The 24,161-nt window shown below is 43.2% G+C and overlaps 1 protein-coding gene across 3 annotated transcripts in view; it reads left to right on the forward strand.

The window, feature by feature from the left end:
- Window positions 1-23,352, forward strand: part of LOC309602040 (E3 SUMO-protein ligase PIAS2-like) — a gene marked incomplete at its 5' end in the record, with an annotated part of 38,494 nt that extends 15,142 nt beyond the window's left edge. Inside the window, 10 exons of one of the 3 annotated variants that reach the window (XM_082335327.1) lie at window positions 10,026-10,160; window positions 13,023-13,128; window positions 14,322-14,395; window positions 15,291-15,451; window positions 16,072-16,205; window positions 16,656-16,824; window positions 19,107-19,253; window positions 20,281-20,315; window positions 21,050-21,087; window positions 22,787-23,352. In XM_082335327.1, coding sequence (XP_082191453.1) covers window positions 10,026-10,160; window positions 13,023-13,128; window positions 14,322-14,395; window positions 15,291-15,451; window positions 16,072-16,205; window positions 16,656-16,824; window positions 19,107-19,253; window positions 20,281-20,315; window positions 21,050-21,087; window positions 22,787-22,969 — 1,182 coding nt within the window. In that variant the 3' untranslated portion in view covers window positions 22,970-23,352. Of the gene's footprint in view, window positions 1-10,025; window positions 10,161-13,022; window positions 13,129-14,321; window positions 14,396-15,290; window positions 15,452-16,071; window positions 16,206-16,655; window positions 16,825-19,106; window positions 19,254-20,280; window positions 20,316-21,049; window positions 21,088-22,783 lie in introns of all 3 variants that reach the window. The other 2 variants (XM_082335328.1, XM_082335329.1) reach the window with 2 other exon arrangements.
- Between the last annotated feature and the right edge of the window lie 809 nt (window positions 23,353-24,161).

Below are 24,161 nucleotides of genomic sequence, written 5' to 3' on the forward strand. Positions count from 1 at the left end.
AATAATATACAAAGCAAGTGATACACTATATAACTGCTCACCACCCACTGACCGATGCCCCAACCAGCGATCGCTGTCCCCCGGCCAACTCTCCTCAGTTTATATACTGAGCATGACATCATATGGTATGGAATAGCCCTTTGGCCAGTCTGGGTCAGCTGTCCTGGCTGTGCTCCCTCCCAGCATCTCGTGCACCTGGCAGAGCAGGGGAAGCTGAAAAGTCCTTGACTGGTGTGAGCACTACTCAGCAACAACTAAAACACCAGTGTGTTATCAACATTATTCTCATACTAAATCCAAAACACAGCACTATACCAGCTCCTAGGAAGAAAATTAACTCTATCCCAGCTGAAACCAGGACAGTATCCACCCCTTATTCCATACGATTTACGTCATGCCCAGGTCCTACACTTTCCAATACATTCCAATTAATCACCACCACTTTTCCTGTCTTTTGAGAGATAGATATAGACACACCCACACCCACACCCACCCCCCCCCCCCACCCCCCTTAGTCTATAGGCTATCCTTCTAAAACATTGGTTGAGTTCATTTAGTCCATGACTTGGGGCTTCATCTGTCATAACAGCCTTTCAGGGCAGGAGAGATGGTGTGTGGTGGTAGATTGTTGCATGCTGAAGCCAGTTCTGGTTCCATCACCTCTGCACTTTGCTCGGTTTCCTCAAAGTTCATTCTTCATTAATTTGGGTGATTCTTCCTGTATACTGTTGATATGGCATATAGCAACCATAGTAGTGATGACATCCAGTATTATATAGCAACTAACATTATACAATTCAGTTCATTGGCTATTTTCACCCAAAATCAAATCCCCTTGAGGTACACATCGGACTTCCCCATCCTCCCGCATCACCCACCAAGTGCACCCAGGTGCTTGAGCAAAAGCAATCCCACGAATGGGTTTACCTTTGCCTGAGGCGGGAGTAACCCAGACTGTCTTCCCCATCATATTTTTTAGGTGCGCTACAGGGACTTTATCCCCCTCTACAGTACGTAAAAGTTTTGATTGGGTGGGGCCAGCTCGATCAGCAGATCCCCTGGTGTTGACTAACCAGGTGGCCTTTGCTAAATGTGTATCCCAATGTTTGAATGTCCCAGCACCCATTGCTCTCAGTGTAGTCTTTAACAGTCCATTGTATCATTTGATTTTCCCGGAGGCTGGTGCATGATAGGGGATGTGATATACCCACTCAATGCCATGCTCTTTGGCCCAGGTGTCTATGAGGCTGTTTCGGAAATGAGTCCCGTTGTCTGACTCAATTCTTTCTGGGGTGCCATGTCGCCATAGGACTTGCTTTTCAAGACCCAGGATAGTGTTCCGGGCGGTGGCATGGGGCACGGGATATGTTTCCAGTCATCCGGTGGTTGCTTCCACCATGGTGAGCACATGGCGCTTGCCTTGGCGGGTTTGTGGGAGTGTGATATAATCAATCTGCCAGGCCTCCCCATATTTATATTTCAGCCATCGTCCTCCATACCAGAGAGGCTTGAACCACTTGGCTTGCTTGATTGCAGCGCGTGTTTCGCATTCATGGATAACCATGGACACTATTGCACAGGTTAAGTCCACCCCTCGATCACGAGCCCATCTATATGTTGCATCTCTTCCTTGATGGCCTGAGGTGTCATGGGCCCACTGAGCTAGGAATAATTCACCCTTATGTTGCCAGTCCAGATCCACTTGAGCCACTTCAATCTTAGCAGCCTGATCCACCTGCTGATTGTTTTGATGTTCTTCAGCGGCCCGACTCTTGGGTACATGAGCATCTGTGTGATGTACTTTTACAACCAGGTTCTCTATCTGGGCAGCAATATCTTGCCACAATGCGGCAGCCCAGATGGGTTTGCCTCTGCGCTGCCAGTTGCTCTGCTTCCATTGCTGGAACCACCCCCACAGGGCATTTGCCACCGTCCATGAGTCAGTACAGAGATAGAGCATTGGCCACTTTTCTCGTTCAGCAATATCTAAAGCCAGCTGGATGGCTTTCACCTCTGCAAACTGACTCGATTCACCTTCTCCTTCAGCAGTTTCTGCAACTTGTCGTGCAGGACTCCATACAGCAGCTTTCCACCTCCGATGCTTCCCCACAAGACGACAGGACCCATCAGTGAACAGGGCATATTGCTTCTCATTTTCTGGCAGTTTATGATACGGTAGGGCCTCCTCAGCACGCGTCACCTCCTCCTCTGGCGATATTCCGAAATCTTTGCCTTCTGGCCAGTCCATGATCACTCCCAAGATTCCTGGACGACTGGGGTTTCCTATTCGAGCCCGTTGTGTGATGAGTGCGACCCACTTACTCCATGTAGCATCAGTGGCATGATGTGTACGGGGGACCCTCCCTTTGAACATCCAGCCCAGCCCCGGCAGTCAGGGTGCCAGGAGGAGCTGTGCTTCAGTACCAGCCACTTCTGAAGCAGCTCGAACCCCTTCATAGGCTGCCAATATCTCTTTTTCAGTTGGAGTATAGCGGGCTTTGGATCCTCTGTATCCCCGACTCCAAAACCCCAGGGGTCAACCTCGAGTCTCCCCTGGTGCTTTCTGCCAGAGGCTCCAGGTAGGGCCGTCCTCCCCAGCTGCAGTGTAGAGCACATTTTTTACATCTTGTCCTGCCCGGACTGGCCCAAGGGCGACTGCATGAACTGTCTCCCATTTAATTTGTTCAAAGGCTTGTCGTTGCTCAGGGCCCCATTTGAAATCGTTCTTCTTCTGGGTCACTTGATAGAGAGGGCTTACGATCAGACTGTAATTTGGAATATGCATTCTCCAAAAACCCACAACGCCCAAGAAAGCCTGTGTTTCCTTTTTGCTGGTTGGTGGGGACATGGCTGTTATTTTGTTCATTACATCCATTGGGATCTGACGACGCCCATCTTGCCATTTTATTCCTAAAAACTGGATCTCCTGTGCAGGTCCTTTGTTTTATGGCAAAGCCAGCCTCCAGAAGGATTTGGACTATTTGCTTCCCTTTCTCAAATACTTCTGCTGCTGTGTTGCCCCACACAATGATGTCATCACTGTATTGCAGGTGTTCCGGAGCCCCACCCTGTTCCAATGCAGCCTGGATCAGTCCATGGCAAATGGTGGGGCTGTGCTTCCACCCCTGGGGCAGTCGATTCCAGGTGTACTGGACGCCCCTCCAAGTGAAAGCAAACTGTGGCCTGCACTCTGCCACCAAAGGGATTGAGAAAAACGCATTAGTGATGTCAATGGTGGCATACCACTTGGCTGCCTTTGACTCCAGTTCGTATTGAAGTTCTAGCATGTCCGGCACGGCAGCACTCAGTGGTGGCGTGACTTTGTTCAGGCCCCAGTAGTCTACTGTTAGTCTCCACTCTCCATTAGACTTTCACACTGGCCATATGGGACTGTTAAAAGGTGAGTGAGTCTTGCTGATCTTGGCTCTTCAGTCGACGAATCACCTTCTGGATGGGAATCAGGGAGTCTCTGTTGGTGCGATATTGCTGCCGGTGCACCGTTGTGGTAGCGATTGGCACCTGTTGTTCTTTGACCCTCAGCAACCCCACAACAGAAGGGTCCTTCGAGAGACCAGGCAGGGTAGACAGACAGCTGTTTAATTTCCTCCATCTCCAAGGCAGCTATACCAAAAGCCCACCGGTACCCTTTTGGGTCCTTGAAATACCCTCTCCTGAGGTAGTCTGTGCCAAGGATGCACGGGGCCTCTGGGCCAGTCACAATGGGGTGCTTCTGCCACTCCTTCCCGGTTAGGCTCACTTCAGCCTCCAATACAGTCAGCTCTTGGGATCCCCCTGTCACTCCAGAAATACAGATGGGTTCTGCCCCTTCATAGCTTGATGGCATGAGGGTACACTGTGCACCGGTGTCCACTAGAGCCTTATAGTCCTGTGGGGCTGATGTGCCAGGCCATCGAATCCACACAGTCCAGTACACCCGGTTGTCCCTTTCCCCCACCTGGCTGGAGGCAGGGCCCCTCTAGTCCTGGTCATAGCATTCGTTACTCACTTCTTGTAAATGCGAATCAAAAGTCCCTTTATTAAGATTGGAAGCAAAATCAGCCCTTCTGCTCTGTCTGGGGACCTGCTCACTGGAAACTGGAGCCGCAACTCTCCTGGGAGAACCCCCTTTTGTAGTTGTTTTTCCTTGAGACTCACATACCCGTGCCTCTAGGGTCAAGGTAGATTTTCCATCCCACTTCCTCATGTCCTCTCCGTGGTCATGCAGATAAAACCACAGGGTGGCCTGTGGTGTGTATCCACTATATCTTCTCTCTTGAGCAGAGGGATGCTTACTCCTAATGGTTGAGATACTGGTCCGTACAGGTGAGGAGTAGGACCTAACCTCTTTGAATTGCTGGACCTTCTGGGACAGTTTCTCCACAGCTGAGATGCAGGCCTGTAGGGAGGAAGAGAGACTTTCTTCGTATTGTCAGTGTTGGCCAGCCAATTCATCTACCGTTGGTACCTCTTCATCTTTCCAGGTCAGTATTGCCAATGAGTTTGCGTACGATGATGGTGCGCTCCGTACAAACTTCCGCCACATGGGTCGTGTGCACTGGACTTCGTCTGGATCTTTGGATAACTGCTCATTGTCCAGGTCATAAATCACCTCCAGCACAGCTAATTCCCTCAGGTACTGGATACCTCTCTCCATGGTGGTCCACTTGCCTGGCTGACATATAACATCTTCCTTGAAGGGATACCTTTCCTTCACGCCTGACAGGAGTCGCCTCCAGAGGCTGAGGGCTTTTGCCCCTTTTCCAATTGCTTTGTCAATGCCCCCTTCCCTAGAAAGGGATCCCAGCTGCTTGGCTTCCCTGCCCTCTAATTCCAGGCTACTGGCCCCGTTATCCCAGCATCAGAGCAGCCAGGTGATGATGTGCTCGCCTGGACGACGACCGAAATCTTCTCGCATATCTCGCAGCTCACTCAGGGACAGGGATCGGGTGGTTACCGTCTCATTTGTGGGGTCTGCCTCTTCCTCCTCCTGTTCTGTTGACGGCCCTGGCTCATCATCAGCCCTTACTAAACGAGTTGATTTCCTTGTGTATTTTTTCTTCTGTATAGGGGCAAGTGATACTGGCACGGGTTGGTTCTCTGGCGTAGCTGCAGTGCCTGTTGCGGGGGCTGGCGTAGCCGCAGCGCCTGTCGTTTTGTCATCAGATCCAGAGACCTTCTCTTCCCCTTGAGGGTTCTGAATAGTGTTGAATAGGGCTCGGTAGGCATGGGCCAGGCCCCAGCACATTGCAGTGATTTGTGTCTCCCTAGAATTGCCAGGGTGACAGCATACTTTTTCCAAATACTGTACTAGTTTTTCAGGATTCTGCACTTGTTCAGGGGTGAAGTTCCAAAACACTGGAGGGGCCCACCATCCTAGGCATTTGCCCATGCTCTCCCACACACCCTGCCACTCATAACTGTCCAGCCTTGGGGCAGATCTCTGGATGATATTCTTCAACTGCTTATTAACCTTAGACAAAACTGAAACAATATTCCCAAGAACTACCAATGGATATATCTTAACTACCCAAGGATGCTCAAGATAGATAATGAAAAGTTGTTGTAATGAAGGAGGAAACATCATCGAAGAAGGCAGCGAAGGTGCCATTCTGTATTTCCTCCATAGAAAACCTCTCAGAGGAAGAGGTATAATTGCTAATTGTCTCCATGAGGTGGTACCCGCAGTACAGTAATGGCTTCACTACAGAACCCAAATACCAGATAGCACTCAAGGTCAGTGTTTAGTAACAAATCTCCCAGGCAAAACATCACTAAAATCACTGCAGAGCACAGCAAACTGCAACACCCAGCACCAATCTTTAACACGTACTGCAAAAACAAGAGCATGGTGCAGATCAGGTAGACTAATACTGAGAACAGATGAATCAATATTGTGACTGGCAGCTGTTAACAGATACAAATTCCTTAATACACTCTGGTTAATCTGTTATTACCTCAAACCCTTCGAGCCCCACGTTGGGCGCCAAAAAGGACTGTCGTGGTTTAACCCCAGCCAGCAACTATGCACCACACAGCCGCTCGCTCACTCCCCCCCCCCCCCCCCCCCCCGGTGGGATGGGGGAGAGAATTGGAAGGGTGAAAGTCAGAAAACTCGTGGGTTGAGATAAGAACAGTTTAATAATTGAAGTAAAATGAAATAGAATAGTAGTAATAGTAATAATAATAATATAATAATACAATAATAACATACAAAGCAAGTGATACACTATACAATTGCTCACCACCCACTGACCGATGCCCAGCACATCCCTGAGCAGCGATCGCTGCCCCCGGCCAACTCTCCCCAGTTTATATGCTGAATATGACATCATATGGTATGGAATAGCCCTTTGGCCAGTCTCGGTCAGCTGTCCTGGCTGTGCCCCCTCCCAGCTTCTTGGGCACCTGGCAGAGCAGGGGAAGCTGAAAAGTCCTTGACTGGTGTAAACTCTGCTCAGCAACAACTAAAACATCAGTGTGTTATCAACATTATTCTCATCCTAAATCCAAAACACAGCACCATACCAGCTACTAGGAAGAAAATTAACTCTATCCCAGCTGAAACCAGGACAGCAACCATGACTGCTTTTTTTGCCTCTGCTCAGCTTAAATGAGACTCTCTAGCCTCTTTTTCCCCTACTTCTTTAACCATTGCATTACTGTTCTTCTATCTGTCTTCAGTGTGTTAAGAGGATTTCTTTCATATGTTTTCTGGTCAGTATTTTCTGTAAATGCCAGTTATGTTCTCTGTGATAAACTTGAGGATTTTCTCCTTTCTTCTGCACATTGTCTTCCTGTCTTTAAGCAGTCCACCAAAAAGAATTGGGTCTTATGTTATCCTGTGGACATCAGTGTCTGCTGGTTCTCAGTCTTGCTAATATAGTTTATGCCCTGCTATGCTGTGTTATGCTATCCATTTTGTGCGTAACGTATGTCACAGTCATAGCAAAAATTGTTTGTAATCTTGGATTATTGTTTTGCTTTAGATCTAAATCCTGTAGGTTCTTCCTGCACGTCGTAAGATGATTCTTTAATCTGTTCAGCAGAAACTGTAGGTGAGAAAGTGAATAAATGACTGTTGTCTTGGCAACTTCCTTTCCTCTCCTCCTTTAGTATGAGCTGAATGACAAATATAGTCTCAGTTCGGAGTGTGCCTGCAAACATTTTTTTGTTAATTTGGTCACTGTCTGCATCCCTCTGGTGGTTCCTTTCTGTTGCAGGAAATGTAAGATAACTTCTTTGCCTCAAAGGACCACTGTTGTCCAACTCAGTAGTGTTGGTGTTTGTTAGGTAATCACTGATGCCAGCCTCTATTGTCAACTTGTACAATTCTTAAGTGAGTACTGTTCTGTCTTTCCCTGGTATAGCAGTTCATGCCTGTGCAGGTGTCTGTAAATTATTCTTGGTCGTCTCCTTGGCTGCAGTCCTTACCAGAAAATTCAGAGAAATGCTGCTAGTGTGCCAGTACTGCTTCAGGTTGTGCCAACTCATGTTAACACGGTGTTTTCTTGTATTCCTACAACTATCTGTGTCCTCCTCTTAAGTGTTGGTTCTGACTTAAAAGGAGTAAACGTAGAGCCTTGCATGCTGGTGTCTTGGCAAGTAACAAGGATTTTATACATAATACACTACAGCAGGTGGTTCTCCTGTTGACTTCTCTTGTAGGCAAGACAAAATGTGAAAGTCCAAAAAGGTAATTTGCTTTTCTTCTCAGGGGACCTCCATAGACCACTGCAGGTCTCTTTCAAAGGACAAAATCAAATATGTCAGGGCAGGTTGGAAATAGCCAGATAGAAGAACAATCACGCTTTCTGTTGATAGATTTTCTGGCTATAGCAGATTCCATCTGCTTTGACTAATATTGTTCTTGCAAGAAGCAAGGAAGACTTAAAGACCCAAATAATGTTGGCACTTGCTAGCCATTAGAATTGGCAGCCTAACTAAACAGTGCTAGACCATGCTGGTTGTGATAGGCGAGCAGAGTGCTCTTTACCTAAGTCCTGGAAGGCTAGGAAGGGAAGGTTTTAAAGTGTTCTAGGAGTACAAGATTGTATCTGATCTCAAGGTCATTGCTCTGTGGAATAAAACATCAAAAGCTTGACTGAAATGAAGCACGTGCACTGCAGAGTCTGTCTCTAAAAAAGAAAAAAAAGCTGGGAAATAGAACTTGCATCCTTGCTCTCTTGAAAGCAAGGCAGCTTCATTTTAGGTTGGAGACCAGCAGGATTATTGTGGCTGGTACAGTATGTGTGAAAATACTCTCCTAAATATTGCAGGGATGGTGTGTTCATTCATATAAGCTCATTATAAAGTCGCCATAGTAGAGAAAGGCCTATTACAGCAAAGCAATTGGGATATATACTCTATAAATGGCTGCAGCTGTTATGTCTGATTAAAGAAATGTCAAATCATTCATTCTTTTAAATGTGAAATTGTCAACAGTCCCCATACATATGCTGCCTCTATGTTCTGCAATAAAGCACACATGGTAAGGTTCCTGATAGCTACTGGGTCACTCATCATCTGAGGTGAGAACCATTTCAGAGAGAGTTCTTCAGGGATTGCTGTCTGCCACTCTGGCCTAGCAGACCTGCCTGTAGAAGCTCTGAGTCCCTATTTTGTCGCTACAAGCAAGAGTCCTGTCTGAAATTAATAAAGGGCAGTGATGAGGCATAGCCAGGGCTTGGTTGTCAGGTGAAATGTATGGACTAATAATAGAGCTGCTTTGGAAACCTAGGAAATGATGTGACACCTATCGAGTCATCCTTAGATTAAAGGCAGTGATTATCCTATGGTATACTTGGCTAGTGAGTGGAAGAGGCTGTTTATTTCTGTTTTTTATTTTCAGACTTAGCGTCTTTCAAAATAACTCTTTTTCCAAGCACTAGGCTGTGAATGTGTGTGTTTTTCTGAGTAAAAAAATATATGTGTGTGTGTTTTTTCCAGCATATCCTTTCTGGGAGAGTTTCTTGTATAGAACAATACTGTCTTGAACTAAATGAAATCTGGCAGTCAGTTCTGTGCAAGACATAAGGCTGCAATCTTTTATTGGCATCTTTCTGGTGCAGGATGAGTTTTTGAGATGAGTGGGCTGCAGGCTGCCTGTTCGAGCTCAGAACAGAGATTCTCATAGTTCCTGTTACAGACTGGCTGGCTTTCATAGTGACAGATGCAGGGTGAGATGAATAAGCTGCAGTTAGACCATGCGCTCCTTCATATAGCACAAGTACTTTCTGCTCATGATATGCTGGAGAGTATGTGCTTGCCTAGAAGCAAAAGGGAACTGGTGGGCTCCTGATTCGATTCGCAAACATCATATAGGAAATAAAACTACAGAGAAAAGCTGTCTGGGTTATGAAATTCTTCATCAAAGCTGAGCAAACAATACCTAGTTTATTCTGTTTCTGCAGACAACAGCAAAGCCTATTAGCTCTTAAATACAGCTGATATTCCATGTACAGCTCTTCTTCAGGGGCCTTGGCAGAGTACAGACAATCACCTGTTGCTTATGGGGCTAGGTGTACAAAGCAGACACCAAGGAGATGTGGAGCTCTTGGAACAAGACTTTATTGTTTCTTAAATAGAATCAATGAAGTGTTTTCCGGGTGTGAAACACTGAATTAACTCTTCATGACTTGCTGTGTTTGTCACTAAGGCTGTGTCCTTGCAATGTTCCACTCTCTTTCATTGGGGTGGGGGGAAAAAAGGACAAAGCATCAACATTGCTTTTTACTCTTCCAGTGACCTTATTTGGACCAAAACTGTGTTTTCTTCCACCTTTTCAGCACTTCTGTAAAACCACTTTAAAACCTAAAAAGACTTTAAAATTGTGGTTGACTTATGGTATCAGACTGTCAAAGACTGAGATTTCTCAGAGTAAGTGTAGAACTTAGTCTCCAGCCTAGAGAGCCTCTAGGTTTACCTGCTTCCCATAGATCTGTTTTAAACTAACAAGTCTGTTTCAGCAGGTTTCAGAGTACAGCAGGGAGACTTGGTAACACTTTCCTTGTCCTTTCTTCCCATAGGGATATGCTCCACCACCAAAAAATGGAATTGAACAGAAGCGACCTGGGCGCCCCTTGAATATAACATCTCTAGTTAGGTTGTCGTCAGCAGTGCCGAACCAGATTTCCATTTCCTGGGCTTCTGAAATTGGAAAGGTAAACTGTATGTTCTGTAGGATGTGAAAAGTTGTCTAAATAACCTCATCTAGCATTCCTTCTCCCCTATTGCCTGATGTTGCTGGCAAGGCATACACCAGCAAGTGTTTAGTATTAGGTGGCTGAACTTATTATCAGTGCCAGGAAACAAAGTTTGTAGTTTACAGTAACATATGCAAGATTTGCATACAGATAGCATAGACTTAAAGAATTCGCATTAGAAAGCCTGCCATTGGGGGTTGCCTGAAATGTGTGTCAAAAATACCAAAATCTTTTTGTGGTGTAAATAGTACAAAACAGTTCAGACATGACAAAATAACAAAATTTCTTCCTTGTAGCCTGATGGTGTGAAAAATAAAATTATGTAGCTATATATTCTAAGGCATGTTTCCCAGTATCTGTTGTAACTGCCCATTGGAGAAGGTTTTTTAAACTGACTAGATGTGCCAAGGCTCTGGGGGTGGAGACATGCATTTGCTTTTGAGGTTTTTGTATTTTCTAACCAAGTAATACTAAGTAGTTTTACAAAAGCAATTTTTATTTCATAGGAAGAAGTAGTTAATGGATATTTCCATCTCTATTCTTTTGAGATTACTTTTTTACATGAAAATGGCCTCTCTATGAGTTGATTTAAAATTGTACTTGCAAATAAACCAAAACGGGTGGAATTTCCAGCTCAGAAAGCTCTTAGATGGCAGGTTGCTGGGGAGGTGTCAGGCTGCTGGTGTCAGCTGTTTCTGGGCTTGATGGATCTCAACCATGCTTGGTTGGACCATACTTGTGTGGAGCGTGTGTTTGTAATGCAGGATATCCGAGTAGTGTGTTTTCTTACAAATGAAGAGTATTCTGGAAGTTTGGGTGACTTGGGAGAAGTGAGTCAATGTGGGGAAGGATGGAAAGCTGGGAAAAAAATGAAAATTGAAGCCTCTTCATAATGCAATTCTAAACTTCATGGAAAGCTACAGTGGGGGAAAAGCATGCTAGGCTTCAGGTGGCAGGAGATAAAGGGGGTGGTGACTGAAATGTGATACCTGTTGCTTTCTAGTGCCTGCAGTCATTAATCATAGTTGAGAAGGAATTAGCCTTTAAAATGTCTGTGTGGCTGTTTAGAAATCCCCCTATGGATTCACTAAGGAAAGAAAGGGAGAGTGTGAGGAGTTTCTGAATTCTTCCTAGGTTTAAATAGCTGTTGCAGCAGCCCTTTCAGCTGTTGGTAAGTCAAGAACTACTTATTCCTCTCTCTGTGACTAGTTGTGTAAATCCTTCTGGATTCAGTTATCAAAGTAGCTTTCCTCTTACTTTTTTCTTCAAAATCAAAATCTGTGGACCAGAGACACCACATGTTTCAAAGTGAGACTCCAGTATAAGCTTTTATACACTAGTTTAAATTTAAAAAAGAAATTGGAGAGAAAGCTAATGTTCAGAAAATAAATGAAGGGCAGTGCTGACAGCAAAGTGGTTTTTTTTTTTTTTTTTCTAAAACAGAGTTGGAGGGAAAGATCTAAGCCATTGCTTCCCAATCATAAAGCACAAGAATCTTGAAATGACTGCAGTGTTGTGTGTGGTCTTGGCTTCTCCCGCTGATCCCTGCTTTCTTCCTCCCCTGTACTTGCTAAAACATATTCTCATGGAAGCAGATGAATTGGAGGTTGTCCTAGCATTCCACCTTGCCCTGAGATGTAAAGTGAGTTCTCTAGTTTAATGTTGGTGCTCTGCTCTAAGTATCAGAACTCGCATAGCAGCCATTGCTATTCATCCTCTAAATGAGACCCTTGGGGACAGTGTGGAGTGTCAGCGGGCTCACATGGTAAGGGCTTATTGGCATGGACTTGACTGATAGCGGAGAGCTTCTGAGCAAAGGAGGTATTAATCCCACAGAGGTGGTCAGACTTGAGCCTATGGAATTCTTTCTGTAGGCAATAAACAGTGCAATGTATGGTCATTCTTTAAGGAAAAAAAAATCCATTTTTCTTAGTGGTTTCCCATGCGTTTCAATAACTTTATCTGCTCATCTAGGTAAGAGCTGGTTTTCCTATAAGTGGTAAAGGAGGTGTTCTTGTTTAAAATTCTTGTGCAGTACCCAGACAGTATAGGAGCCATAAGAAGGTGGCTGGCAGGGAGTGGAAATAAGAGATCACAGGTTTTGTTTGTTATACAGATGAAACCATTATTATTCTGCAGTAGTGGGACTTGCAGAATTTTCTCTTCATTAGTGATCTTGAAGAGAGAGTGAACACTGAACAAAAGAAGCTGGCAAGTGGTGTGAATTAGGGAAGAGTAGTAAATGCTAGGGAATGTGGCCAGCCTCAGAGGAGTGGATATGGTGTAATGAGGCTTGGCTTAAAAGTGCTGAGCAAGCTAAAGAAAAGGTACAAAGAAAACGGTGCAGCTGTGTGCCATTTGAAGGTGTTGTGTTTGCGCCTGAAAGAGCATTCATCTTTTCTTTTGTCACATGATTGTCTTTGAGCTCCCTGCTAACAGATTGACACTGAAAAAGGGGAAGGATTTAGGAGACAAGCGTGAGAAGTTCTTAAAGACTGCATGTATGAGAAGGTGTGTCACCAGTCTAAATCATCTTTCCAAGAAAAGAGCCCAGATTGTCTCTTGGTTGTGGAGTTATTCATCTTAGTTAAGTCACAACTGGAGTAGGACAATTGGACTTGATTGGCAGGAGAATTCTGGCAGAGTATTGGACTCTCACAGTAATGAAGTCATCTGTCAATGCTTTTCATAAGTATTAAGCAAAAAATCGGCGTGTTTTTGTTTTTACTGTATGCTACAACTAGTGTAAATAGTAATCTGTTGTCATAGTGAAAGTACTGTATGAAATTAATATTTAATCTTTAATCACTCTTTTTGTAGAATTACTCCATGTCTGTGTATCTTGTTCGTCAGCTCACTTCAGCTATGCTTTTGCAGAGGTTAAAAATGAAAGGTATCAGAAACCCCGATCATTCCAGAGCACTAAGTAAGTCTAATTTGCCTGTCTGTACTTTTTGAGGGTGGTTGGTGGCTCTTTAAAACTAGAACTGGTAATACTTAGGGGATTTGTAGCATTTTGAAAAGAAAGTCCATGCCCAGAGTATCAAAGGTTCCCTTTGCTGTTGCTGAGGCATCATGTACTTTTTCTTTGAGGGTCCCTGAGCCGGTAGGGAGGCACTCCTAGAGATCCCACCTGAAATATTCTTGTAGGAATGCTATGAACACCACTTACTGTCGTGGGCTGAGGTGCAGGTAGATGTCCTAAGTATGGGTTCTGTTCGCTTGCATGTTGTTGTGGTTTAACCCCAGCCAGCAACTAAGCACCACACAGCTGCTTGCTCACTCCCCCCCAGTGGGATGGGGGAGAGAAGCAGAAGAGTAAAAGTGAGAAAACTCATGGGTTGAGATAAAGACAGTTTAATAGGTAAAGCAAAAGCCACGTGCAAAAGCAAAGCAAGGAATTCATTCACTACTTCCCATCAGCAGACAGGTGTTCAGCCATCCCCAGGAAAGCAGGGATCCATCACACGTAATGGTTACTTGGGAAGACAAAGGCCATCACTCTAAATGTCCCCCCCCTTCCTCCTTCTTCCCCCAGTTTATATACTGAGCATGACGTCATATGGTATGGAATAGCCCTTTGGCCAGTCTGGGTCAGCTGTCCTGGCTGTGCCCCCTCCCAGCTTCTTGTGCACCTGGCAGAGCAGGGGAAGCTGAAAAGTCCTTGACTGGTGTAAGCACTACTTAGCAACAACTAAAACATCAGTGTGTTATCAACATTATTCTCATCCTAAATCCAAAACACAGCACTATACCAGCTACTAGGAAGAAAATTAACTCTATCCCAGCTGAAACCAGGACACATGTGATGCTGATTGTCTTGTCTTTGTACCTCACTCACTGATGATTATTTTATTTATCTCTTCGCATGTTGGGTTGGGTTTGCTCTACTAACCATTGTGGTTGTTAGTGCATTTGCTGCACATCAATCTTGTGATGCACAGTGTTTGCCAGTTGCTTATAAATAGTGAAACTATTGTTGTTTGATAATGCCGTGAACTAGTTTCCTAGGTGCTTAATTTTTTTAGATAGCTGGAAATAAAGTACATGTACTGGCGAATCAAGATTAGCATTTTAAATAATGATGTCTGTGTATAACTTCTTAATTTATTTTAATAGTTAAAGAAAAACTAACTGCAGATCCTGATAGTGAGATTGCCACAACCAGTCTGCGGGTATCTCTGATGTGTCCTGTAAGTATGGCTGGAAATTATCATATACAGATTTGGTTATTCATCTTTAGTGCAGAGTTGGGCTGCTTTTAAAAGGCCCTGCTTTAGGAACTTAACTGGCTTTTGGTTTATACTGATTCATTAATATAAAATAGTGGGGAGAAGGGTGCATCTACAAGCACCTGACTGTAGCAGCATTCAACCAACTATGGTTTAGAACTATGAATGCCTCAGTTGTAATGCAGCCAGAATCAGGTTGCTACTTGTGTGTATAGTGAGGTCTTTAGAAGGAGTAATCTTGTATATTGAGGTGTTGGGACTAATTGGGCAGGGTGACGGAATAATTAAAGGGCAGAGTGATAAATAAAACTTCGGATCTCCTCATTTTGGTGGTATTGCTTATAATGCCAGCTACTATAACAAACAAAAAAATTGATCACTGTGTAACAAGGCAACACTGCCTTGGGGTTTCTCTTACGAGGTAGAAACTGGCCTTGTGTTAGTGACTGGTCTGTTAAGTCAAATGTTAAAATGAGTATAATGCCATCCTGAGTCTAACATAACTGGAGCTCACAAAAACGCTTGAAATCTTTGGCTAAAAGAAAATGATAAAGCAGGTGCTTCAGTAGGTCTTTTAATAAAAATAAAATCATAGAAATAACATTGATGCAGGTCTGTTAGAAATGTTTCTGACTGTTTTCAACTCAGTGAAGACTTTGAGGATGGCTTTATTGTTCCTTTAAGTGCATTGTACGTGCTTTGATAGGGTGGACTTGCCTGCAGCGACCTTGGCACTGGGCACCTCTGTAGTGAGAAGAGATAGTTACTTCACCAACTGCCTCTGATTTCATTTTTAGCCATCCAGGCCTACTTCACTGTCTTCTGTTCTGACACTCTTTAAATGCATCTCCTGCAGCTGGGAAAAATGAGACTGACAATCCCATGCCGGGCTGTTACTTGCACACACCTGCAATGTTTTGATGCTGCTCTTTATCTTCAAATGAATGAAAAGAAGCCTACCTGGATCTGCCCTGTCTGTGACAAAAAGGCAGCTTATGAGAGCCTAATATTAGATGGGTAAGAGACTGAGTTTGCAGATTACACAATTACTTAAAATTTTTCATGATGTACTTGATGATAGCTACTTTTGTGACTTGAGGTTTAGCCATTTCATACTATTTTCTTTATCAAAATACTTTAGACTGGGAGGAACCATTAGACTGTTAGTTTCTATTCCCATGTAACGAGCTACATAAATTTATCTCCTAACTGCATCATCAAACTCTTGAGCCTCAGTATATTTCCTCTGGAGAAATCCAAATGTGACATCTAAGGATAAGTCTCCCTTTTATGTGACCCCATCTCTGAAGCTATTAACTTTAAAATTTAACTTTAACTCATAAACAAGCGTCAAACATGATTCAAAGGATGATGATTTCTGCTTCTGTATGGAAATCTATGAATTGCAGTAATGTTGGAGTGGAATATGGGTAGGTTGGGATACTCTTTTAGGTTTTGGTGTCTGGATGTCTGCGAAGGCTGTAATTACAGGCTCTCAGGTAAGATGAACTAGGGAGAGAGCATATGCAGTGGGTCAAAGGTGATCATAATTAGCTTTTTAACTGTGTCTCCTTTTCACTTAGAATAAAAAATTTCACTTGGAATCAAAAATGAAACCACTCAACTTTATTTTTCAGGCTCTTTATGGAAATCCTTAATGAATGTTCAGATGTGGATGAGATCAAATTCCAAGAAGATGGCTCCTGGTGCCCCATGAGGCCAAAGAAAGAAGCTGTGAAAGTCTCAAGTCCACAGTGCACCAAAATAGAAAGTATGTACATCTGGGTACTGGTTGCAAACCAACAAAAAGCCTTGGAGACTTAGTTGTAGCTTAGATAATGTGTATGGATGTTGATGTTTGTTTTGTGGAGGGCTTAATACTTCTAACTTTCTTGTCATTTAAACTAAAAAGAAAGGGTTGTATCTCTAAAAGTGTGCATTTTTGGGCTTTGTCTTTGCTCTTCATAATAGCAGTTAAGAAAATGAAAGGTTGCTCTTGTTTTAGGTCCTTAAACTGATAAGTGAAGATTAAAGCTTGTGCTTTAATAATATCAACATATGATACAGAATAATAATAAAACAGTTCCTGGGCCGTAACATTCTCTGTAGTGACCAGGAAGATGAGCTAAAACAGAATTTGAGTTCCTGGTTCTGTTGCAAATGGAAACTGCTGATGTCAACAGCCTTTTAAAAAAAAGTGATATTTTATTTTCTTGTTTAGGTTCCAGTGTTAGCAAACTGTGTTCTGTGACAGTGGCCAATGAGGTAAACAAGAAGAAAGTTGACATTATTGACTTGACAATAGAAAGCTCTTCTGATGAAGAAGAGGAGCCTCCTGCCAAAAGGAAGTGCATATTTATGTCTGAAACACAAGGAAGCCCAACAAAAGGGTTTGTCAATTTTGAAGTTAGTTGTTATTCTGTAATGTCTCAGATAAACTGATGTGTAGACAAATGGACTCGTAATCTCTCTTCGGGATCCAGCTCCACACTTCCAGAGGAGAATTTCTAGGCCTCTCCTTGCAGAAGGTTGTATTGATACAGTACCTTTGTACAGGCAAAACGCTATTAAATAGTTTTACATCTCACAAAAGACTTGCGCTGACTGTTGCTGTGTTTGCAGGGATATTTCTCCATAGAAAAGGAAGCTGAGTAAGCTAATGGACAGGATTCTCCTGAGAAAGCAGATTATGTCAAGTGGAGGAGCTTTTTTATGCATTCTTGCTAAGTTAGTGTCATCTTAAAGGCTTTTCTCTCACTGTTATACCCTTTATCTAATCTGCCCTGGTGCCCAGGAAACTAGGCTGTGTTGTGCGTTTCATCCATCCTGTCAGTCTTGGAAGGGAGGTGCTTTGCTGCTTTGATTCAAGACAAGCTTTTCCTCCATCTCTCTGTTAAACTCTGGAATGTCTTGGACACTGTTGTTGGCCATGGTTATCAGTCAGTCCTGCACCTCGGTTAGCACAACCAACTACTTCCCAAGTCCTCTGTCAGCTGCTCTATCTTTGTAGTCATGCCTGACCTCAGTGGCAGGCTTAACCAGCTTCTTTACTGTTGTGCCACCTTCTGTCTGTCCCAATCTGTGCAACTCGGCTGCAGTTACTGTTAGTGGCTTCCATAAAGTTCTTGCTCTTGGCCTGTAGAGCACAGGAGACCTGCAGGGAGAGAGGGGCACTGGTTTGGCTCACCAGCAGTCACTGCTCCGTGAGGCGAATCCAAGCATCAGCTTTTAGTAATGGCTTATTAGTTAGTGTTGCTGCATGCATGAGGTGTGTGTCTGTGTCTCTCAGTGTAGTGGCTTATGTCTTGTACTCAAATAATAGTAATAAAAAAAAAAACCTTCTGTTTTGCCAGCTCTTTAAGTAATGAGCAGGTGTACTTTGTCTCTAGTCCATAGGAATGTGTGGTCTTTGGCGAGCAAATAGTTGGTCATCTTCAACAACTTTCAGCAGTGATACTGAAATGCTTTTGCTTTTTGTGAGGATTGTGGAGGAGTCCTTCTGCAAGAGGCTCGTTTCTTATTTTTCTAAGAAAAAATAGCTACAAATATATCTCTTCATGAAGTTTCAGAAGGCACCAAGACTTCCTTCCATGCTCCTGTGTTTGTCTGAGATGGCTACCTGCAACCATAATTGTAGAAGGACTGAGTTTTCTTGTCTATCTGTGACCAATGTATTTTCCCTACTGTTTGGGTATGGAAATGGCATGTTTTCATTCTTCAAATCCAAGTCAAAGCCAGGCTTTTGGGGAATAGCTTCTCTCCTGTAAACAATGTTGCCTGAATGCTAGTTTTGGCAAAACTGTGGGGTGTCTTCCTATAGGCAGAAGCAACATAGGCTTGAAGTATAAGAGGTGCTTGAGAAGGGAGGGTCTGAAATCCAAGCTTCTGAAATCAAAAGTAGCATAAATGCACCAATGCAGCAGTCTGGGGAGGAAGACGTAAGTGGGTAACACTCATGGCTGGTGGGCTGGAGGGAGCAATGCAGAGCAGCTGGGAGTGGGACTCTGGGTGTTTCCACCTGACTTGGAGTTTATGAAATATTATATGCATGTGGCTGGTGCCTGAACGCCTGTGGTGTTGTCTTTAACAGTGCCGCGAAGTAATCAGGCAGAAGGTGGGGATGCAGAAGGGTTTTAACTGGTTGCATGCTCCTGGAGAGCTGAGCTTAGCTTGGGCTCAGGCTGTGAGTAAAGATGGGCTTGATATTTAACTCCCACACGTGTAATCTGTGCTCCAGGGGCTGAATAATGGTCAGTTGCGCCCTTGGCGTGACAGGTTAGCATTGAGGAACAGTTATGTGGAGAAATTGAAACGAGTGCTCTCCTCCTGGCTCTGGCTACCTGTGCATACCTCCCAGGGTGCTCCACAGATACAGATGTCCATTTCTGTCTCCGAATGGTAGACTGTTATAAATGACTCCAGCACTGTACTTTGTTTTAATGCCAACTTGCTCTTATGTCACAGCTGATGTTGAGAGCCAAGATACGGTCATGTTATTATGAAGACTGTTATGAAAGAGGAAATTAGAGTGGAATACTGTGTAGTGAGTAGCCATGCTATAGTTTGTGTTGTAACATAGTGACCTTGTGAATGACAGTGCACAGTGGTGCATAATTTCTCTTCTGTAACTAACGGCCAGGCTGTTTGTAATTTCCCATGCTGTTTAAAACAGGGTTCTCGTGTATCAGCCATCTACTGTCAGAGTGCCCAGCGTGACAACGGTTGATGCTGCTGCTATTCCTCCTTCATTAACAGACTACCCAATACCATTCCATCATCCACCAATTTCCAGTATTTCATCAGACTTGCCAGGTAGGTGGTGGCTATTTTTAATTTGTATTCTGACAGCCTTATTAATTTGCAGGGTGGGTAAAAATTGGAGAATTGATCAACATGGGGTTTTTTGATGGAACAAGACTATATGCAGCATTGCACTGATGCAATGTGTAGACAAGTCCAGTGCAGGCTGTCTTTCCAGTTTCAGATTACACTTTGCAACAGTGATGTGAAAAACATTGCTTCTGGGGTAGAAATTGGCACTTTGGAACAGCAGCCAGAAACACTTCTCGCTATATTCAGTTAGACTTTGTGTAAACATCCGGTTGTTATATGTTGTAGATGTGAGGGAGGGTAGCTGCTTATTTAAGTTATAGATGTGTGATGGCACTGACTCATCCCAACCCTAGATGTAGAGATATTCTGCTAGCTGATTCTAGTGGTGCTCTGTCTAGACTGTATGAAAAAGGTTAAGGTGAGCTACAATATGTAAGCTGACCTCTATTGACTTTCTTTACCTAGACATACCCTAAATGCCTATGATGTATTCTTCAACACTGCTGCTAAATATCAGACAAAAGGTGGGGATACTGATTGTTTTCTATCCTGGCTCCTTGAAAAGAACACTGTATATAGGCACTCTGGGGGTTCTCTTTGCCGGCTGTAACGAACCCAGAGCCCAGGAAATGGTGACTTGTGGTGACAGGTGTCACATTGGTCTCCTATACTTCCCCCCCCCCCCCGCCTGTCTCCATTTCTCCTGTGCAACATCTCTGGGTTTTTTTCCTCTTCTTTCAGCACCAGTTTGGCAATGGGACGGATATAATTCCCCTTGTTTCTCTGTCTTTTTTGGTTCCCTTACTGCTCCCTCCCTCCACTTCTCCCTTGTTAAGAATCTGTTGTCTTCCCAAATTGGATAGGACAGTAAGCTGAGAGAATGGAAGTCTAGAACTGTTGCCCATCTCTTATCAACTGAAGTTCTAGAACGTGCAGGAACAAAAGAAGTTGCCAATTCTGTAAAAGCAGCCGAGCTTAAATCTCCTTCAAAATTTTTCTCTAATGGAGAAGAGGAGGAGAGATGCCACTGGCCAGAACAGATTTGGATGTGAGGGAAGAGGGAGGGAGTAAGTTTACCATTTCTTTCTGTTGACATAGCAAACACAAGGCCAATATTTAGAAACAAAACAAAAATGGCTGTAATTCCTCATTGGTTTCATAATTTTAAATATCTTGCCCTAAATGCTTACACGTTAATGGTGTATAAGATGGACACTAGTTGTCACTGCTCTTAGAGGATATACGTTGAACTACTTGTAGTTTCCTCTTCTTCATTCCTTTTATTTGTCTAGACACAAAACGGGGATGATATTAGAAATGTTTCCTTATTGGCTGCCCATGGGTGGAGGAAGAGACCTGCTGCTTGTTTTTGGACTTGTGCATGTTGTGACTTTACTTCATTCCAGCATCTTTAATGTGATGACACTCTTCATGTCCCAGTTTGGCCAAGTCAGGTACAATATGCAGTGAAACTTGCATTATGAACCAACAGCTCCAAATGGCAACCTCCATCTAAGCAACCACATTGAACCACCCTGCAATATCCAGTGAATAATACATCATTATGTCATTCTCATTCTTAAAAAGAGCCACTTGTACTGGATAACTTGTTTTGTTGCTGCCTGAAGTCGTCATTGAGAGTGGTGTTACAGTGGTATATTCCATTTAGAAACTGTGTAACAATTGCAAAATCTGTTCTATGACCACAAAAAAGTTCCTTATATTTGTTGTGTATGAATAAAAGAAAGACTCATCAATTTATTATCCTTCTCTTCTTTCTAGGTCTGGATTTTCTTTCACTAATCCCAGTTGATTCACAGGTATGTTTCTGAACTGCTGTGGAGTTAATTTCCAAGTCTGGTTTTTGTGACATACCACTCAAGTAACTATCAGGATGCTGTCATCGTCCATACCATGTTTGCAGTCCACTTGCTTACACCTAACCACAGACCAGGAAAATCCATTTTCCCAACAAGAGGTGGTGATGAAGATGCATTAAGGGAGGATTCAGTTTAGCTTCACCAGGCATGGAAACTCGCTCTTTAATGATAGCTTGCCTTTCTAAAGTGTATACTTGCACAGCACTAACTTGAATACACCCATCATGTACTTCATGCTCTTAGTTCATACTGTGTATCTGTAGGCCAGATTAAGCTCTGTAAATATACTTCACTGCTGTTTCTGTTGGTTTTGACATTAGTAGGAGATTAAGTAAGTTTTAAAGAAAATGTCTTCATTAATTGGATGGGTGCATGACTGAACACTTTTATAATAAATCCCTCCATGTAACACCTAAACAAACACCATTGGCTTTGGATTATATGGAAATTTTGTAGGTCAAAAGTAACTAGGCAGTGCTTTTCCTTCCCTGGAAACTTAAACTTTACGCAGTTAGGGAGAATGATTCTTACTGTGACTAGATTCTTACACAGACAGACTACAGCCTTGAAATGTGGGGGAATATTGGCTCCCTAACTAAGACAAGATGATCTGAAGCAGACCCTCTGTTTCATCTCTCTGTCACTAGAAGACGACAACAGTAATAGGACTCTAATGTAGAATTGACTTTCTGGTGCCTTAAAAACAAAGGATGAACTTCCTCCTTTTCTTTCTACTTACTGCATCTTGCAATACTCTGTGCCTGACCTTGAGATCTGAACTGCCAAAAGTGGGAATAACAGAAGTTTGTTCATGTGGGAGACTGGAAGCAGGTATGCTGCTATGTCCACTTTGGACAGTTCAAACAGTTCAGGCTCAGTTCCAAACATATGCCCAAGATTGGAATCTGCAGAGTAAGAGAAAGTAAGATGTGTTGAATGATGTGTGTGTGCGTGTGGTGGTATCTTATATTATCCTCTTCTTTGACACCTGGCAACCTTGTTCTGTTTCTAAATGCTTAAAATGTTTAGCTCTGCTTTGGGAAGGCTTGTCTTCCACTTCAGGAAATTGAAATCAACTTAGTAATTTTTCTTAATCAGACTCGATCAGGGTTCATTTATCACTGCTAAAATGTTTAGAGACCTGCATGTATTATTGCAGGTATATACTATGAAAATGTTGATTAGTACAGCTGCTGCCATTTGAGGGGATGAAATCATTCTAACCTCCATTGAAGTAGCAAAAAGCATTCTGCTACCTTTCGTGATGAAAGGAGCCTGAAATATGCAGTTGTGCCCAGTAGCTATGGGCAGTGAACATTCTCCAAATGCAAAGGGTTTTTTTTGTGATCATCCTGTGGTCATGACAGTGTTTCTTAATGTGCTAGTAAATGCTCATGCTAACCAGTTAGTAAGAAAAAAAAAAAAGGGGGGGGGGGGGAGGATGAGGGAGAAGGGCTTGTGACTACCATCTCTGCTTGCTTACTTGCTGGTTTGCAGAACTCCGGTTCTTGCCATGTATGTGTTAACGAGGTTCTGCTAGTAATGTGTTTTGTGTCTGTTGTAGGGAAGATGTATCTTCAGAGCATACATTTCCCTTGTGCAGTTAGTCTCTTCATTCTTCATTGTTTGTTTCAAGCAGTACTGTCCTCCTATGTTTTTGGATAGTCTCACCTCAACCTTAACAAGCAGCACACCTGGCAGCATCATCACATCAACCAGTCACCACGAGAGCAGCATGCATGTTAGCTCCTCCAGCAGGAGCGAGACAGGAGTGATAACCAGCAGCGGAGGCAGCATTCCCGACATCATCTCACTGGACTGAAACAAGGGGCAGCATAGGACTCCAGGAGAAATGGCACAGAGCTGCTGCTTGTATCTCTGGAACTTCAGCATCTCAGAAGTTATTCTGATATTTATTGAAAGGATTTGCCTTCTGGAAAATGGAGTAAATTTATCTACACTAGGAACAGAAGTGATAGATTTTTTTTTTTTCTTGCTCATTAAATAGCTGGTATAGAAAAGCCCCCTTCAGAACATGCTTTTATGCTTTCGGCTTGTTCTGGGGAAACTGACTTTTTTGCTGGGTGGATTCTACAAATTTTTTTTTTTTTTTTTTGTAAAACACAGCAATAATGTAAAAACAAACAAAAACTTTTTTTAATAAAAAAGGCACTTAACCACTCTAGAACAACAACAACCTTGACAAAGCTGCAGAAGTGTATGCATTGGTGAATTTTTAATATTTTCACTGGGGCCTGTAATAAACTTCATTTAAGACAATGAAGCTTTGTGAAATAGCCATGACTTGTGTTGTATGTCTCGTTTCCCACTTCCTCCTTACCTGGGGATGTAGGGGAAGCCTCTGTAAATGGGATTGTGGTGGTTTGTGTTTTGGTTTATTCCTCTCCTGATTTCACGTTTTTCACAAATGCAACACAATCCTAAATTGTGATTTTTCCTCTTAATGTTCTTTGGGCTGGGGAGGGGACAAACTATCTATGCAAACCCTGCATCACAATCTCTGTGCTGTCATGCCAGAATTAGGACACCTCCCCACCACCAAAACCTCCAAACTATGCACAGTTGAGCTATAGTTGAATTTCTGGTTTGATAACTTTAAGAGGTGATAGAAAAAAAGCCTTTAAACTCAAATTTAGATTATAAAGTCCTGGGTGGCCCTCTTTGAAACTGCTACCCCTCACCAGATGATCAAGTGAAATGCATGCTTTCTGTGGCAGCTGTAAGGAGACAAAATAGGAATTACTTTCTCTGGTGCAGGATTATTTTCTAAGATCTCTTGCTCATGGCTTCTATCACTTCAGTAACTGCTGTATTCTGCTTGGGAATACTGTACTCTGACTTGCCACAGGGGAAGCTTGGCTTTTTGGAAGATAAAAGCTGTAGCTGCACAGTGTTCTGGAATTATGTGTTTAGAGCTTAACGATGCTTTGTCCTGCATTACATGGCCTCCTAATCGTGGCTTTTCTAATTCAATGGGAATAACTTCCTCCTGT

Source organism: Platalea leucorodia (assembly GCF_965183815.1).
Source record: "Platalea leucorodia genome assembly, chromosome: W".
NCBI classification, from domain to species: Eukaryota; Metazoa; Chordata; class Aves; order Pelecaniformes; family Threskiornithidae; genus Platalea; species Platalea leucorodia.